The sequence below is a fragment of the Pseudophryne corroboree genome, chromosome 3 (assembly GCF_028390025.1).
Source record: "Pseudophryne corroboree isolate aPseCor3 chromosome 3, aPseCor3.hap2, whole genome shotgun sequence".
Taxonomy (NCBI): Eukaryota; Metazoa; Chordata; class Amphibia; order Anura; family Myobatrachidae; genus Pseudophryne; species Pseudophryne corroboree.
Genome location: NC_086446.1, coordinates 756,768,275 through 756,786,528, shown reverse-complemented (window position 1 = coordinate 756,786,528; position 18,254 = coordinate 756,768,275). Strand labels below are relative to the sequence as shown.

At 49.3% G+C, this 18,254-nt stretch overlaps 1 protein-coding gene across 1 annotated transcript in view; it reads right to left on the bottom strand.

Moving 5' to 3' along the window:
• OGA (O-GlcNAcase) overlaps positions 1-18,254 on the bottom strand; it is a 126,383-nt gene that overhangs the window by 63,662 nt on the left and 44,467 nt on the right. Inside the window, exons 7-9 of the mRNA XM_063962385.1 lie at positions 9,477-9,761; positions 9,117-9,275; positions 3,952-4,562 (exon numbers count right to left, since the gene is read on the bottom strand). Of these exons, the coding sequence (XP_063818455.1) occupies positions 3,952-4,562; positions 9,117-9,275; positions 9,477-9,761 (1,055 nt within the window). The remainder of the gene's footprint in view (positions 1-3,951; positions 4,563-9,116; positions 9,276-9,476; positions 9,762-18,254) is intronic.

The window sequence follows — 18,254 nt, the reverse complement described above, 5'->3', positions numbered from 1 at the left end:
GTCCTTGGCGACAGGGTTATCCGTTGATGCATCTGAAGATGCGATCCGGACCATTTTCCCAGTAGATCCCACTGAAAAGTTCTTGCATGGAATCTTCAGAATGGAATCGCTTCGTAAGAAGCCACCATTTTTCCCAGGACCCTTGTGCACTGATGCACTGAGACCTGTCCTGGTTTTAGGAGGTTCCTGACTAGCTCGGATAACTCCCTGGCCTTCTCCTCCGGGAGAAACACCTTCTTCTGGACTGTGTCCAGAATCATTCCTAAGAACAGTAGACGTGTCGTTGGAATCAGCTGCGATTTTGGAATATTTAGAATCCATCCGTGCTGACTTAGCACTACCTGAGATAGTGCCACTCCGACTTCTAACTGTTCCTTGGTTCTTGCCCTTATCAGGAGATCGTCCAAGTAAGGGATAATTAAGATGCCTTTTCTTCGTAGAAGAATCATCATTTCGGCCATTACCTTGGTAAAGACCCGAGGCGCCGTGGACAATCCAAACGGCAGCGTCTGAAACTGATAATGACAGTTTTGTACTACAAACCTGAGGTACCCTTGGTGAGAAGGATATATTGGGACGTGGAGATAAGCATCCTTGATGTCCAGCGACACCATATAGTCCCCCTCTTCCAGGTTCGCTATCACTGCTCTGAGTGACTCCATCTTGAATTTGAACCTTTTTATGTAAGTGTTCAAAGATTTTAGATTTAATATTGGTCTCACCAAGCCGTCCGGCTTCGGTACCACAAATAGTGTGGAATAATACCCCTTCCCCTGTTGTAAGAGGGGTACCTTGATTATCACTTACTGGGAGTACAGCTTGTGAATGGCTTCCAGAACTGCCTCCCTGTCGGAGGGAGACTTTGGTAAAGCAGACTTCAGGAACCGATGAGGAGGAAACGCCTCGAATTCCAGTTTGTACCCCTGTGATACTACCTGTAGAATCCAGGGATCCACTTGTGAGTGAGCCCACTGCGCGTTGAAATTCTTGAGACGGGCCCCCACCGTGTCTGAGTCTGCTTGTAAAGCCCCAGCGTCATGCTGAAGACTTGGCAGAAGCAGGGGAGGGCTTCTGCTCCTGGGAAGCGGCTGCATGGTGCTGCCTTTTTCCTCTTCCTCTGCCCTTGGGCAGAAAAGAGTGACCTTTTGCTCGCTTGTACTTATGGGAACGAAAGGACTGAGTTTGAAAAGACTGTGTCTTTTTCTGTTGATGTGAAGTAATCTGGGGTAAAAAGGTGGATTTTCCAGCTGTTGCCGTGGCCACCAGGTCTGTTAGACCAGCCCCAAATAACTCCTCCCCCTTATACGGCAATACTTCCATGTGCCGTTTGGAATCTGCGTCCCCTGACCACTGTCTGGTCCATAATGCTCTTCTGGCAGAGATGGACATTGCGCTTACTCTTGATGCCAGGGTACAAATATCCCTCTGCGCATCACGCATATATAGCAATGCATCCTTTAAATGTTCTATAGTTAACAGAATATTGTCCCTATCCAGGGTATCAATATTCTCAGTCAGGGAATCCGCCCATGCGACTCCAGCACTGCACATCCAGGCTGATGCGATTGCTGGTCGCAGTATAACACCAGTATGTGTGTATATACTTTTCAGGATATTTTCCAGCCTCCTATCAGCTGGTTCTTTGAGGGTGGCCGTATCAGGGGACGGTAACGCTACTTGTTTAGATAAACGTGTGAGCGCCTTATCTACCCTAGGGGGTGTTTCCCACCGTGCCCTAACCTCTGGTGGGAAAGGGTATAGTGCTAATAACTTATTAGAAATTAGCTGTTTTTTATCGGGGGAAACCCACGCTTTATCACACACCTCATTTATTTCCTCAGACTCAGGAAAAACTATTGGCAGTTTTTTCACACCCCACATAATACCCGCCTTTGAGGTATTTGTAGTGTCAGAAAGGTTCAATGCCTCTTTCATTGCCGTGATCATGTAACGTGTGGCCCTACTGGACATTACGTTTGTCTCGTCACCGTCGACACTAGATTCAGTATCTGTATCTGGATCCGTGTCGACCCACTGAGGTAGCGGCCGTTTTAGGGCCCCTGAGGGTGTCTGAGACGCCTGAACAGGCACTAATTGATTTGCCGGCTTTCTCATGTCGTCAACAGTTTTTTGTAAATTGCTGACATTATCACTTAATTGCTTAAACACAATCATCCAGTCAGGTGTCGACTCCCTAGGGGGTGACATCACTAACACAGGCAACTGCTCCGCCTCCACCTCATTTTCCTCCTCATACATGTCGACACACGCGTACCGACACACAGCACACACACCGGGAATGCTCTGATAGAGGACAGGACCCCACTTAGCCCTTTGGAGAGACAGAGGGAGAGTCTGCCAGCACACACCCAGCGCTATATATATACAGGGATAACCTTATATAAGTGTTAATCCCTTATAGCTGCTGTTAATCTAGTTATTTGCTGCCAAAATGCCCCCCCTTCTCTTTTTTACCCTGAATCAGATGCAGTACTGCAGGGGAGAATCAGGGAGCCGTCCTTCCAGCGGAGCTGTGAGGGAATAATGGCGCCAGTGTGCTGAGGAGATAGGCCCCGCCCCTTCACGACGTCCTTAACTCCCGCTTTTTTGTGTAAAATGGCAGGGGAAAAAATACATCCATATAGCCCTGGAGCTATATGTGATGTATTCCTTTTGCCAGCTAAGGTATATGTGTGTTATATTGCGTCTCAGGGCGCTCCCCCCCAGCGCCCTGCACCCTCAGTGACCGGAGTGTGAAGTGTGCTGAGAGCAATGGCGCACAGCTGCGGTGCTGTGCGCTACCTTAGTCTTGAAGACAGGATGTCTTCTGCCGCCGCTTTCACCGGACCTTCGTCTCTTCTGGCTCTGTAAGGGGGACGGCGGCGCGGCTCCGGTGACCCATCCAGGCTGAACCTGTGATCGTCCCTCTGGAGCTAACGTCCAGTAGCCTAAGAAGCCCAATCCACTCTGCACTCAGGTGAGTTCGCTTCTTCTCCCCTTAGTCCCACGATGCAGTGAGCCTGTTGCCAGCAGGACTCACTGAAAATAAAAAAACCTAACTAAACTTTTATTCTAAGCAGCTCTGGAGAGCTACCTAGTTTGCACCCTTCTCGGCCGGGCACAAAAATCTAACTGGCTTGGAGGAGGGTCATAGGGGGAGGAGCCAGTGCACACCACCTGATATCTCAAGCTTTTATTTTGTGCCCTGTCTCCTGCGGAGCCGCTATTCCCCATGGTCCTTACGGAGTCCCAGCATCCACTTAGGACGTTAGAGAAATAAAAATCTCTGCACGCGTTAGATCTGCCCCACCTGCACTGCACATATTTTTTTGCCCATTAGAGAAAACATTTGCTGCTGCGATCAGGTCTAAATTAGGCCCTTAGTTCCCTCTATACCCTATGGCTCAAGTGGCCGCCATTAGACTTTGGAGGAAAGAACTTAATGTAACGGTAAAAATCCCCTTTCTTCTGCATGTGGCGGGCAACAAGCAGTTAGAAATGTTTATAACAACTGCTCGATATTCAAGACCCTACGGTATCCCGGTTACCAATTACAAATAGAGTGCTAAGTAGTGAACCGTGGGGGGTAATTCCAAGTTGATCGCAGCAGGAAATTTTTTAGCAGTTGGGCAAAACCATGTGCACTGCAGGGGAGGCAGATATAACATGTACAGAGAGTTAGATTTGGGTGTGGTGAGTTCAATCTGCAATCTAAATTGCAGTGTAAAAATAAAGCAGCCAGTATTTACCCTGCACAGAAATAAAATAACCCACCCAAATCTAACTCTTTCTGCACATGTTATATCTGCCTCCCCCTGCAGTGCACATGGTTTTGCCCAACTGCTAAAAGATTTCCTGCTGCGATCAACTTGGAATTACCCCCAGTGTACCAAAAATTGTACTGAAGAAAATCCGCAAGCCCTTCATAAGCAAACATTAGAAAGCACTCACTTTATCAGAGTCTTTGCCGACACAGTTGACGCTCACGACGCTGCTGTTAGCGCGAAGCCACTGAAACTCCTTCAGCATCTGAGCCCCTTTTGGTCCATGCTCATAAGGCAAGTAAAACAAATCCACAAGTAATTGTAAATCCTCCAGGGTGACGGCTTCAGCTGTGTAGAGGGGCTTCTCATTGGGACCAGGGATAAACACATCCTTGTTGATCTGTTCATCAGTCTGCATCGGGGCTATGTCATTACAAGCGTCCTCCTGCATACACAACTCTAAGGATTTGCCTTCACCCACGATCTCTTTATCAGTGTCCATCGGCTTTAACTCCTCCGACATTTTGGCTTCGGCAATGTCAGTTAAAATTTGGTTAACATTCTTATTTACATCCTCCATCTTTTCCACCACCATGTCCATGGGCTCTTCATCCAGCTGCTTTTTCTCTTCCTCCTTTGCCAACATGGGTGGGTCAGGGCTCAACGCCGTCCCTTGGCTCATGATGGGTTGTTGATAAACGGTTGTAACGGTGGTTGCTGCACTGAGGGACGGAGTGGAAATTAATGGTGGCATTCCGACAACACCTGCTTTTGCGCCACTGTGCGTTACTTGACGGTCTGAAAAATAAAAAAATAAGATTTTACTCACCGGTAAATCTATTTCTCGTAGTCCGTAGTGGATGCTGGGAACTCCGAAAAAGGCCATGGGGAATAGCGGCTCCGCAGGAGACTGGGCACAACTAAAGAAAGCTTTAGGTCACCTGGTGTGCACTGGCTCCTCCCTCTATGACCCTCCTCCAGACCTCAGTTAGGATACTGTGCCCCGAAGAGCTGACACAATAAGGAAAGGATTTGGAATCCCGGGTAAGACTCATACCAGCCACACCAATCACACCGTATAACTCGTGATACTATACCCAGTTAACAGTATGAAATATAACTGAGCCTCTCAACAGATGGCTCAACAATAACCCTTTAGTTAGGCAATAACTATATACAAGTATTGCAGACAATCCGCACTTGGGACGGGCTCCCAGCATCCACTAGGGACTACGAGAAATAGATTTACCGGTTAGTAAAATCTTATTTTCTCTTACGTCCTAGTGGATGCTGGGAACTCCGAAAGGACCATGGGGATTATACAAAAGCTCCCAAACGGGCGGGAGAGTGCGGATGACTCTGCAGCACCGAATGAGCAACTCAAAGGTCCTCCTCAGCCAGGGTATCAAACTTGTAGACTCTTGCAAAAGTGTTTGAACCCGACCAAGTAGCAGCTCGGCAAAGTTGTAAAGCCGAGACCCCTCGGGCAGCCGCCCAAGAAGAGCCCACTTTCCTCGTGGAATGGGCTTTTACAGATTTAGGGTGCGGCAGTCCAGCCGCAGAATGTGCAAGTTGAATCGTGCTACAGATCCAGCGAGCAATAGTCTGCTTAGAAGCAGGAGCACCCAGCTTGTTGGGTGCATACAGGATAAATAGCGAGTCAGTTTTCCTGACTCCAGCCGTCCTGGAAACATATTTTCAGGGCCCTGACTACGTCCAGTAACTGGGAGTCCTCCAAGTCCCAAGTAGCCGCAGGCACCACAATAGGTTGGTTCACATGAAAAGCTGATACCACCTTAGGAAGGAATTGGGAACGAGTCCTAAATTCCGCTCTATCCATATGAAAAATCAGATAAGGGCTTTTGCATGACAAAGCCGCCAATTCTGATACACGCCTGGCCGACGCCAAGGCCAACAGCATGACCACTTTCCACGTGAGGTATTTTAGCTCTACGGATTTAAGTGGCTCAAAACAATGCGACTTCAGAAAATCCAACATCACGTTGAGATCCCACGGTGCCACTGGAGGCACAAACGGGGGCTGAATATGCAGCACTCCCTTAACAAAAGTCTGAACTTCAGGCAGTGAAGCCAGTTCTTTTTGGAGAAAATGTACAGAGCCGAAATCTGGACCTTAATGGAACCCAATTTTAGGCCTATAGTCACTCCTGACTGTAGGAAGTGCAGAAATCGACCCAGTTGAAATTCCTCCGTTGGGGCTTTCCTGGCCTCACACCAAGCAACATATTTTCGCCATATGCGGTGATAATGTTTTGCGGTCACATCTTTCCTAGCCTTAATCAGCGTAGGAATGATTTCCTCCGGAATGCATTTTTCCTTTAGGATCCGCTTGAAGTTCTGGGTACCAAGCTCATCTTGGCCAATCCGGAACCACGAGTATAGTTCTTACTCCTCTCCTTCTTAATATTCTCAGTACCTTGGTATAAGAGGCAGAGGAGGGAACACATACACCGACTGGTACACCCACGGTGTTACCAGAGCGTCCACAGCTATCGCCTGAGGGTCCCTTGACCTGGCGCAGTATCTTTTTAGCTTTCTGTTGAGGCGGGACGCCATCATGTCCACCTGTGGCCTTTCCCAATGGTGTACAATCATTTGGAAGACTTCTGGATGAAGTCCCCACTCTCCCGGGTGGCCGTATCCTAAGACGGCAGTGCCACCTTTTTTGACTAACGTGTGAGCGCCTTATCCACCCTAGGGGATATCTCCCAACGTGACCTATCCTCTGGCGGGAAAGGGTACGCCAGCAGTAACTTTTTAGAAATTACCAGTTTCTTATCGGGGGAACCCACGCTTCTTCACACACTTCATCCACTCATCTGATGGAGGAACAAAACACTGGCTGCTTTTTCTCCCCAAACATAAAACCTCTTTTTTGTGGTACTTGGATTAATGTCAGAAATGTGTAACACATTTTTCATTGCCGAGATCATGCAACGGATGCTCCTAGTGGATTGTATATATGTCTCAACCTCGTCGACACTGGAGTCAGACTCCGTGTCGACATCTGTGCCTGCCATCTGAGGTAGCGGGCGTTTTTGAGCCCCTGATGGCCTTTGAGACGCCTGGGCAGGCGCGGGCTGAGAAGCCGGCTGTCCCACAGCTGTTACGTCATCCAGCCTTTTATGTAAAGAGTTGACACTGTCGGTTAATACCTTCCACCTATCCATCCACTCTGGTGTCGGCCCCACAGGGGGCGACATCACATTTATCGGCATCTGCTCCGCCTCCACGTAACCTTCCTCATCAAACATGTCGACACAGCCGTACCAACACACCGCACACACACAGGGAATGCTCTGACTGAGGACAGGACCCCACAAAGTCCTTTGGGGAGACAGAGAGAGAGAGTATGCCAGCACACACCAGAGCGCTATATAATACAGGGATTCACACTACCCACAGTGATTTTTCCCTTATAGCTGCTATAATACATAATTTTGCGCCTAAATTTAGTGCCCCCCCTCTCTATTTAACCCTTTGAGCCTGGAAACTACAGGGGAGAGCCTGGGGAGCTGTCTTCCAGCTGCACTGTGAAGAGGAAATGGCGCCAGTGTGCTGAGGGAGAAAGCCCCGCCCCTTTTTCGGCGGACTTCTCCCGCTCTTATAATAATAATGTGGCAGGGGTATTTTACACATATATAGCTTATTAGGCTATATTATGTGTGATTTGCCACTTTTAAGGTACTCTAATTGCTGCCCAGGGCGCCCCCCCCCCCCAGCGCCCTGCACCAATCAGTGACCGGAGTATGTGGTGAGCACAGGGAGCAATGGCGCACAGCTGCAGTGCTGTGCGCTACCTTAATGAAGACCGGAGTCTTCTGCCGCCGATTTCCTGGACGTTCTTCTTGCTTCTGGCTCTGCAAGGGGGCCAGCGGCGCGGCTCCGGATGACCGAGGCTGGGCCTGTGTTCGATCCCTCTGGAGCTAATGGTGTCCAGTAGCCTAAGAAGCCCAAGCTAGCTGCAAGCAGGTAGGTTCGCTTCTCTCCCCTAAGTCCCTCGTAGCAGTGAGTCTGTTGCCAGCAGATCTCACTGAAAATAAAAAACCTAAAATATACTTTCTTTTCTAGGAGCTCAGGAGAGCCCCTAGTGTGCATCCAGCTCGGCCAGGCACAAAATTCTAACTGAGGTCTGGAGGAGGGTCATAGAGGGAGGAGCCAGTGCACACCAGGTAGTCCTAAAGCTTTCTTTAGTTGTGCCCAGTCTCCTGCGAAGCCGCTATTCCCCATGGTCCTTACGGAGTTCCCAGCATCCACTAGGACAGGGCTGGCCAAACCGGTCCTCGAGATCTACCAACAGTTCATGTTTTCCAGGCCTCCTGGAGACCTGTAGAATTGTCAGTTAGGAATGAATGCAGCACATCTTAATTAGTAATGACTACACCTGTGCACCAGCTAGGTGATCTGGAAAATGTGTACTGTTGGTAGATCTTGAGGACTGGTTTGGCCAGCCCTGCACTAGGACGTCAGAGAAAATAGATTTGCCCCAACACTTTTACACAAGACTTGCTCAACACAAGGAAGCATCTTACCATAAACTAAGCTGACACATATGTAATGATGGCAATAGTTCCTGTAATGCTTACCTTGCAGTCTGTTATTATGCTGAATCAGTATCTTGTTAACATTGTGGGTGATTATTCTACTGCGAGTGCCGTGCAGAGTCGCAGTTGGGATTGAGACGCTTGGTATCAGAAATGTATTGGATATGGCCTGGGCATACCTGGGTAGTGATCGGGAGGTGGTAATGCAGACTTATGCGAATGGTCCATCTTATGCATGTGATATGGGAGTGCCGCAGCAGCACTGAAGCGGCTGCTAACTCAGACGCACAGTCACTCATATTGGAGTCCAAATTCTGATGGACAATCTGCACCTAGCACGGGGTTGGTGCAGTTTCGAAGGTGCAACCGATGTTTGCATCACCAAAGTGTGGCGCAGTCTTTGCACATTTGGACGCACGGCTGTACACCAGGGAAGGGACTTTAGCGGAGTTTGCATAACATCGCAGACGTGCGACCGCCAAAAGATCCAAAAAGGGACGTCTGAAGATGACAGGGGAGGTACTGCATCAATTCTTACGGCCTTCAATGCCTGAATTCTCCCCACAAACATAGAAGGTGTCAATGTGGGCATTGTATGTCGTGGTACTACTCCCCCAACAGACATTATCAAGTTTTGGAGAAGGGCAGTTGGGGCTGTGATGGAGTGCAGTCAATCAGAACTGCTAATGCAAAGTCCTGTAACAATGTATAATTTACGGTATTTCGTCCAGCAGAGATTTACGTAGTCTTTATTGCCCCCATATTACAATACACAGAATAAACTTACTGCTATACTGAAGAGGCATTCCAAACTCTTGCAGCCAGTCTGTCAGCGCCAATTTGAGAGCCATTTGGGGACTATAAAGAACATCGGTTTCAATATCTTCATCGCTGCCTTCATTCTCTAATTTAATCTGTATAGATACGGTGCTGTCTTCACTGTCAGCTGCAAAAGGAGGGGAGCAAAAGGGTACACTTTAAAAACACACAGAGAGAGAGAGAGAGAGAGAGAGAGATACCCCTGGCCTGCCACATCTCACAGCAAAGGAACTACATATAAAGTACTACCCAGTCTGGTTATTCCTACTACTTTCCTAGATCACTAGCAGCGATTGCAGGATGTCCCTTGCACACGTCCTACACTTACTCATTACTACGTCTTTCCTCACGCCGTTCATATTGGATTTATACCAGGTGGCCAGAGTGTGAATAGCAACATAATTTGACTCAAATTCACAGTTTGGATTGGTTAAAACCCCTTGGAGCCGCGGAATGAGCTCAGTAGAACGTCCTTTGTAGGGTCCAAGAAAAAGTCTCTTCTGGTCGTAATCATTTGCATGTATGTTGTCCCAGATTAGAGGGGACCTCTTGAGAAGTTTGGAGACCTCTTCGATAGATTCTACGGGAATGTCTTTAGAAACAACCTTTGGACCTGCAAAAATTCAAAGACAAGAGTAAAAATCAGCAACAAGTAAAAAAATAAAAATAAATCAAAGATATTATGTATACTATTAGTATGAGCCCAGCAGCAGCCCTAAGTTTTAACTCTACCCCCAGGGAAAATTCTGTTTAACCTCCTGGATGTTGGACCATTTATAAATAGCCAATATGGAGAGCCCATATCTCCTATAAATGACCATTAAACAGGATGGCCACACTCTACTGACTATACACCATTAAGACATTATCCTTCAATGGCAGCTGTGGGAAACCAGTTTTGAGACTAGAAACTGTACTATCTGGTTGGCACAACAATCACGGCACAATCCAATAATTGCTTGCCATATTTCCTTCCAATGGCCACTGAAGTGGGGATAAAGGGGTAATTGAGCCATGGACAGGTATATAGGACATCACCACATTCAAGGGAAGAGCGTTCTTGATCTTTCAAGAACAAATGGTCTAGATTGGTGAAAACCACAAGTAGCTTAATGAATCACACCACCCATACAACAGGTCATGACATTGTAGAAGTATTACTTGTGTTCTGAATCTCAATCAGTGTCCTGAAGAACTTTGGGGTGAAGGGACTGCTTTGCTCCGGAAGGTGATCACAGATTTTTGATACTGACAGAATAGAAGGTGGTTACTCGTCCCTGAGCAACCTGACTGGCTTACATCCCCACTGCTGGAGATTCCCTCACCGTTCATAACCACCCGTTACAGATTCCTCTCCACTGCGTAGTGGACAAGTAACTCACTACCACCACCAGGCTACTACATCAGCACCTGGAACTGCTGGTTTCCCCAATGCTCCTACATTGGAACCTGGAACTAATTCTCCCAGGTTCCCACCACTGACACCTGGGACCGCCTACTTCTAGATATGTGTGGACACATTGCTGCAACACTTCCTGGGTAGTGATGGCTAATTCCCACTGTTCCCTAACTAGGTACGGACTGGGGCCTCCTTCCGACCATGGCATTCATAGGCGCACGCACGTGAAAGGGAGCGTGCACGAGAAGAATGGGGCACGCGGACATGGGGCAGCGAGTCGGGGGCATTGACGTGGGGGCGTGCTAAGCAATGGGGCAATACGGGCAGCGGGGGAGAAACCAGAGGGCCGAGAGCTGTGCTGCGCGCAGCCTTCCCGTCTCTCTGTAGACCGGACTAGACCACCAGCCCTTCTGGCATTTGCCAGAAGTGCCAGATGGGAAGTCCCTAGCTTTGGACCAGTTTGACTGAATAGCTTGCAGAGAGATTGGAGACACTGAGCTCAATCCAGAACAGGTAGCACTTATCTGGTAGTCACAGGATACAGAGAGATGCAGGTGTGTTAAAGTAATAGGTTTATTGCTCAAAGGTCTTGAAAAATTAGGATTTTAATACCTACCGGTAAATCCTTTTCTCATAGTACATAAGGGATACTGGGGAGTCTAGTACGATGGGTTATAGACGGAGTCCAAAGGAGCCAGTGCACTTTAAAATTTCTTCAACTGGGTTTGCTGGCTCCTCCCCTCTATGCCCCCTCCCACAGGCAGTTATAGGTAAAAACGTGCCCGAAGGAGAAAGGACGTATATGAGAGAAGGAACATGATAACAAAGGGTGGTGAGAGTTACACACCAGCACACCACTAACATATAACAACCAGCAACAGCTGGTAACAGCAAAAGTTAACCACATAAGAACCTGCAGAAAAGTCAACACCCAATGGGGGTCATTCCGTTCGCACGCAGCGGTTCTTCACTGCGTGCGAATGGGTCGGAAATGCGCATGCGCGGCATCTCCGGGCAACGCCGCCGCCAGCGACAAATGTGATCGCAGTGGCGATTGCAAGAAGATGGACAGGTGGGAGGCGTTCCGGGGCGGATATTCACAGTTTCCAGACATTTTGGGGAATGCTAAGAAAAATGCAGGTGTGTCCAGGCGAACGGAGAGCTGGAGCCGTCGCACAGGGTAAGCAACTCTTACACTGGTCTTGTTTTGCAGGAAACTTTTTAAGGGATACACAAGCGTTCGCAGCCCTGCTATGCTAAAATATACTCGCCCATAGGCGGAGATTAGTTAATTGCACCAGCAGCAAAAAGTGGGTGGTCTTCTGGTTGCCGAATGTCGGGATCCCGACGCACAGTATACCGGCGCCGGAATCCCGACACATTCTCCCTCGTGGGGGTCTACGACTTACCTGGAGGGCGAATAAATAGCGTGGCGCGCATAGCGCGCCACCGTGCCCGCAAGGGGCTCATTTGCGCTTGCTGCGCTGTCGGTATGCCGGCGGTCGGCCTGCCGGTATGCTGGTCGCCGGGAGCCCGGCATACCATACTACACACGCAAAAAGTTGCTTGGTGCGATCAACTCGGAATGAGGGCCAATATCCCTTATGGACTAAAAGAAAAAGGATTTACCGGTAGGTATTAAAATCCTATTTTTTTTAGCATCCATAAGGGATATTGGAGAATCTAGTACGATGGGGACGTCCCAAAGCTTCCGGAACGGACGGGAACGTGCGGAGACTGCTGCAGCACCGCCTGCCCAAACTCTTTGGCCAGGGTATCAAATTTGTAGAACTTCACAAAGGGGTTTTTCCCCAACCAGGTAGCAGCTCGGCATAGTTGCAAGGTCGAGACTCCGCGGACAGACGCCCAGGAAGATCCCAATGATCTTGTAGAGTGGGCCTTCAGAGACTTAGGAACAGGTAAGGCTGCCGACACATAGGCCTGGATAGTAAGCCTAATCCAACGAGCAATGGACTGCTTTGAAGCAGGACAACCCTTCTTCTGCGCATCATAGAGCACGAACAAGGAATCCGTTTTTCTGACCCGAGCTGTGCACTTGACATAGATCTTCAAGGCACGCACAGCATCCAATGCCTCCGGAGGAGCCGAAGCGTCAAAACTGGACGGAACCACAGTAGGTTGATTCAGGTGAAACGCGGAGACAACCTTCGGCAGGAATTGCCGTCTAGTCCGGAGCTCCACTCTGTCCTCGTAAAAGACCAAGTACGGATTTTTACACGATAAGGCCCCCAATTCTGAGACACGTAGAAGCCAGGGCCAGTAACATCAGTCTTCCACCTGAGGTACTTGTCTTCTACCGTGTGAGGTTTAAACCAGGACGACTGTAGACATGCCAACACTACATCCAAATCCCAGGGTGCCGTAGGTGGCACAAAATGTGGTTGTATGTGGAGTACCCATTGCAAGAAGGTCTAAACTTCTGGCAACACTGCCAATTTCTTCTGAAAGAAATTGGAGAGGGCTGAAATCTGGACATAATGGAACAGAGATGCAAGCCCTTATCCACACCAGCCTGCAGGAAACGTAAGAAACGGCCCAAGTGAAACTCTGCAGGCGGATACGTGTGTTCCTCGCACGAAGAGATATCTTCTCCAGATATGATAGTGGTTTGACGTCACAGGTTTCCTGGCTTGAACCATGGTAGCAATAACCTTCATGGAAAGGCCGTTGCGAGCTAGGATGTTCCGCTCAACCTCCATGCTGTCAAACGAAGTCGCCGTAAGTCCGGGTAGACGAACGGTCCTTGTTGATGAAGATATCTTCTTAGTGGTAGAGGCCAAGGGTCTTCGACGGACACGTCCAGAAGACCCGCGTACCACGCCCTCCAGGGCAATCAGAACTATCTGGACACCTTGATTCCTGACTCACTTTAGCACCCTTGGGAGCAATGGAATCGGAGGAAAGCGGTAGACCAGCCGGTACGGCCAAGGCGACACCACTGCGTCCACTGCCGTCGCCTGAGGATCCCTGGTGCGTTAGCAATACCAGGGAAGTTTCTGGTTGAGACGAGATTCCATCATGTCCATTTGTGATGATCTGCTGGAACACCAGATGGTGGAGTCCCCACTCCCCCAGGTGGAGGTCGTGACTACTCAGGAAGTCCTCCTCCCAGTTGTCCACACCCGGAATGAAGATCGCCGACATTGCTCTTGCATTTCTTTCCACCCAGAGGAGTATCGACACCTCTCGCATGCAGGCTCTGCTTTTTGTCCCTCCTTCACGATTGATATACGCCACTGCCGTGGCATTGTCAGACTGTACCTGGATCGCATGATCCTTGAGCAGAGGAGAGGCCTGAAGCGGAGCATTGTAGATCGCCCGAAGTTCCAGAATGTTGATTGGAAGGAGGGCCTGGTGGACTGACCAGCTGCCCTGGAACTGCACCCCCTTGGGTGTCAGTTCTCCATCCCCGTAGACTTGCATCCGTCGTGAGGAGGGTCCAATCCTGAATTCCGAAACTCTCGCTTTCCAGGAGACTGGCGGACTCTAGCCACCACAGGAGGGAATCATCCAGTGCATCTGTAGATGCGATCCGGACCACTTGCTCAGGAGATCCAATTGAAACATTCTAGCATGGAACCTCCCATACTGTATCGCCTCGTATGAGGCAACAATCTTTCCCAACAATCGTATGCAAAGATGAATGGACACTCGAGTAGGTCTGAGCACCATGCGGAACATCTCCTGAAATGTATTCGCCTTGTCCTCTGGTAGAAACACCTTCTGGGCCACAGTATCCAGCAACATCGCCAGGAACAGGAGCCTCTGAGTTGGCTCCAAGTGGGACTTCTGTAAGTTGAGGCTCCACCCATGGTCCGACAGAAGATGGATAGTGCGGTCGATATTGAGCAACAAAAGCTCCCTGGATCATGCTTATAGCAGAAGATCATCCAGATAAGGAACAACATTGTCCCCCTGGACCCGGAATTGGAACATCATTTCCGCCATCAGCTTCGTGAATATCCTCGGGGCTGTAGACAGGCCAAAGGGCAGTGCCTGGAGCTGGAAGTGATTTCACAGCACGGCAAACTGCAGGTACGTCTGATGAGGCGGCCAAATCGGAATACGGTGGTAGGCATCCTTGATATCCAAGGAGACCATGAATTCCTGTTCTTTCAAGCCCGCAATCCCTGCTCGCAGAGATTCCATTTTGAACTTGAACACCTTCAAGTAAGGATTCAAGGATTTTAGATTCAAAATGGGTCATACCGAACCGTCTGGTTTCGGCACCACAAACAGGTCTGAGTAAAACCCCATTGGTAGTGGAACAATGGCGTGGGACTGGACCATCTTTAGGATGGCCTGTTGCAACGTAACCTGCATATCTTCCAAAGCTGGTAAGATTGATTTGAAAAATCGTTGGGGAGGAGTACTGTCAAACTCCAGCTTGTAGTCCTGAGAAATGAGATCTCTGACCCAGGTATCCGGGCAGGAAGACTCCCAGACGCGGCTGAAGTGACGCAGTCGAGCACCCACCTCGAGATCCCCTTGGAGTGGGTGGGCACAGTCATGCTGAGGCCTTAGTGGACGCAGAACCGGTGGACTGTTCCTGAGAGCTGGTGCCGACAAGTTTTCTGGACTTGCCTCTGGTGCCTCTATTCGCATTGGAGGCACCTCTGGCCTTAGATCGAAATCTGTGATAACGAAAGGACTGGACAGACTGTCCCGGATAGGAGCATCTCGCTGGCGGGGCCCTGGAGGGGAGAAACGTGGATTTCCCAGACGCAACTTTGGAAATCCAGGTATCCAATTCAACCCCAAAGAGCCATTTCCCCGTAAAAGGGAGGGATTCCACACTACGCTTGGATTCTGCGTCCGCTATCCACTGACTCAACCACAAGGCCCTGCGCGCAGACACTGCCATGACAGAAGACAGAGCATTAATGTTCCCCATCTTCCTTGAGCGAATCACAGAGGACATGTGTAGTGTTCTGAATAGGTTTTAGGAGGATTACCATAGTAACTAAGGCCATATCCCCCCAAGAGGCCCCACTGAATTTGAGTGACCCAGGAATGAATGGCATGGGTCATCCAGCAACCCGCAATGACCGGCCTTTGAAATATACCGGCTGACGTGTATATAGACTTTAGGGTAGTCTCTATCGTCCTATCCCTAGGATCCTTCATGGTAAAGGAGCCCGGGGCAGGCATCACCGCCTTTTTAGATAGGCAAGAGACGGATACATGAACCCCAGGGGTTCCTCTCAAAATTTTTGACCTTCAGGAGCAAATGGGTAAGTGCGCAAAGACTTTTTGGACACTTGAAAATTGTCTGTACTTTTCCAGCCCTGTTTGAATGGGTCATCTAACTTTGCAGAGTCAGGGAAAGGGACATTAGGTTTGTTTTGTACAAAGAAAAACGACTGCTGTAACATAGCGTCCTCTAGAGGGAGCTTTAACACTTCCCTTATAGCCAGAATGAGGGGTTCAATACCCTGAGCAGAATCGGGATCCCCATCCTCCTGTATATCATCTGTATCAAAGTAGAGCAGGTAACCCACGCTTCTGTGGACCTGCATGAGAGAGGGGGGAGAGAGGGGGGGGGCTGTACATCTGCCCTAGCAGCTAAATCAACAACAGCTTGTTGTAGTAGCAGAGTCTTCTGCACATTAGCAGTGAGCTGGGATGACATATCTGACTTCATAGTCTTAAGAGACCCTAACCAGTGGGGCTCTGGAACCTCTCCCCCAGCCCCTTCACTGATTTGTGAAGATTGACTGCATTGTTCACATGAAACAGAATCAGTAGATAATGGAGAGAATCTAGTGTGACATACACTGTAATGCTTGTGTTTACCTGTGTTTCACAGTAAGCACACAACATACACATACATACAGTTATAATGTAAGCCTGCCCTGCTGTATGTGAGAGGAGACAGTGAGAAAAGGTAACCAGCACACCCTGAGCTGCACAGCCCCAGTGAGGCTGTCAGCTCCCTATAATACAGGAAACACCAACAATTTTTGTTCTAAATAGGATCCAGATAGATAGTGTACACAAGCGGCTCTACCCCTTTGCTACACCCTGTACCAGATATCCAACGTGGCTGAGGAATCAGGAAGCGCTGCGTGTGCTGTATATGGCTGCAGTAAGCAGAGGAAGGCACTAAAACGCCTGCATGTACCGCTCTGAGGTAGCTCCTCCCCCTCCAATGGCGACGGAGATACACTAATACACTGGCACAAGGGTGATCTTAGTGAGCCCCCCCAGGAGGGTCCCATAGACTGCGACTGTGGTCAGCCGCACTTTGAACCGGGGGACCCCCCCTAGCGGGGTCCCCGGTTTGTACTCACCACCGAAATCACCTTCAGGCAGCGTTAGGCACAGTGCCCCGCTGAACAACCACCCCTTAAGCCGGGGGTCCTGCAGTGAGGAAGCGACTCTGCACCTCGTAAGGCTGGTGATCCCCCCCCCCTAACTCTCACGGTGCAGGTATACTGTTGCCCAGACAGCATACCGAAAATAATAAAAGATCAAAAGAAACTGAAGAAAACTCTCTGGAGTTTAGAGATATGCATCCTCTCCTGAGGGCACTTTTTTCTAAACTGCCTGTGGGAGGGGGCATAGAGGGGAGGAGCCAGCACACCCAGTGAAGAAATTTAAAGTGCACCGGCTTCTTTGGACCCCGTCTATACCCCATCGTACTAGGGCCCTCATTCCGAGTTGATTGCTAGCCGTCGTTGTTCGCTGCGTAGCGATCAGTTAAAAAAACGGCAAAACTGCGCATGCGTATGCACTGCAATGCGTACGCGTGGTGTACGGGTACAATGAGCATTGTGGTTTTGCACAGGTTCTAGCGACGCTTTCAGTCGCACTGGCGGACAAGGAGATTGACAGGGAGTGGGAGTTTCTGGAAGTCAACTGACCGTTTTCTGGGAGTGTTTGGGAAAAAGCAGGCGTGGCAATCATCGCACAGAATAAGTAACTACAGGGCTGGTATTGTTCCGCACAAAATGTGTTTGCTACCACTTTGCTGCACAGGCGTTCGCACTCCTGCAAAGCAAAAATACACTCCCCTGTGGGCGGCATCTATACGTTTGCATGGCTGCTAAAAGTAGCTAGCGAGCGATCAACTCGGAATGAGGGCCTAGATTCTTTAATATACCTTATGGATGCTAGAGAAAATAAGAATTTACTTACCGATAATTCTATTTCTCGGAGTCCGTAGTGGATGCTGGGGTTCCTGAAAGGACCATGGGGAACAGCGGCTCCGCAGGAGACAGGGCACAAAAGTAAAGCTTTTACAGGTCAGGTGGTGTGTACTGGCTCCTCCCCCTATGACCCTCCTCCAGACTCCAGTTAGGTACTGTGCCCGGACGAGCGTACACAATAAGGGAGGATTTTGAATCCCGGGTAAGACTCATACCAGCCACACCAATCACACCGTACAACTTGTGATCTAAACCCAGTTAACAGTATGATAACAGAGGAGCCTCTGAAAGATGGCTTCCTAAACAATAACCCGAATTAGTTAACAATAACTATGTACAAGTATTGCAGATAATCCGCACTTGGGATGGGCGCCCAGCATCCACTACGGACTCCGAGAAATAGAATTATCGGTAAGTAAATTCTTATTTTCTCTATCGTCCTAAGTGGATGCTGGGGTTCCTGAAAGGACCATGGGGATTATACCAAAGCTCCCAAACGGGCGGGAGAGTGCGGATGACTCTGCAGCACCGAATG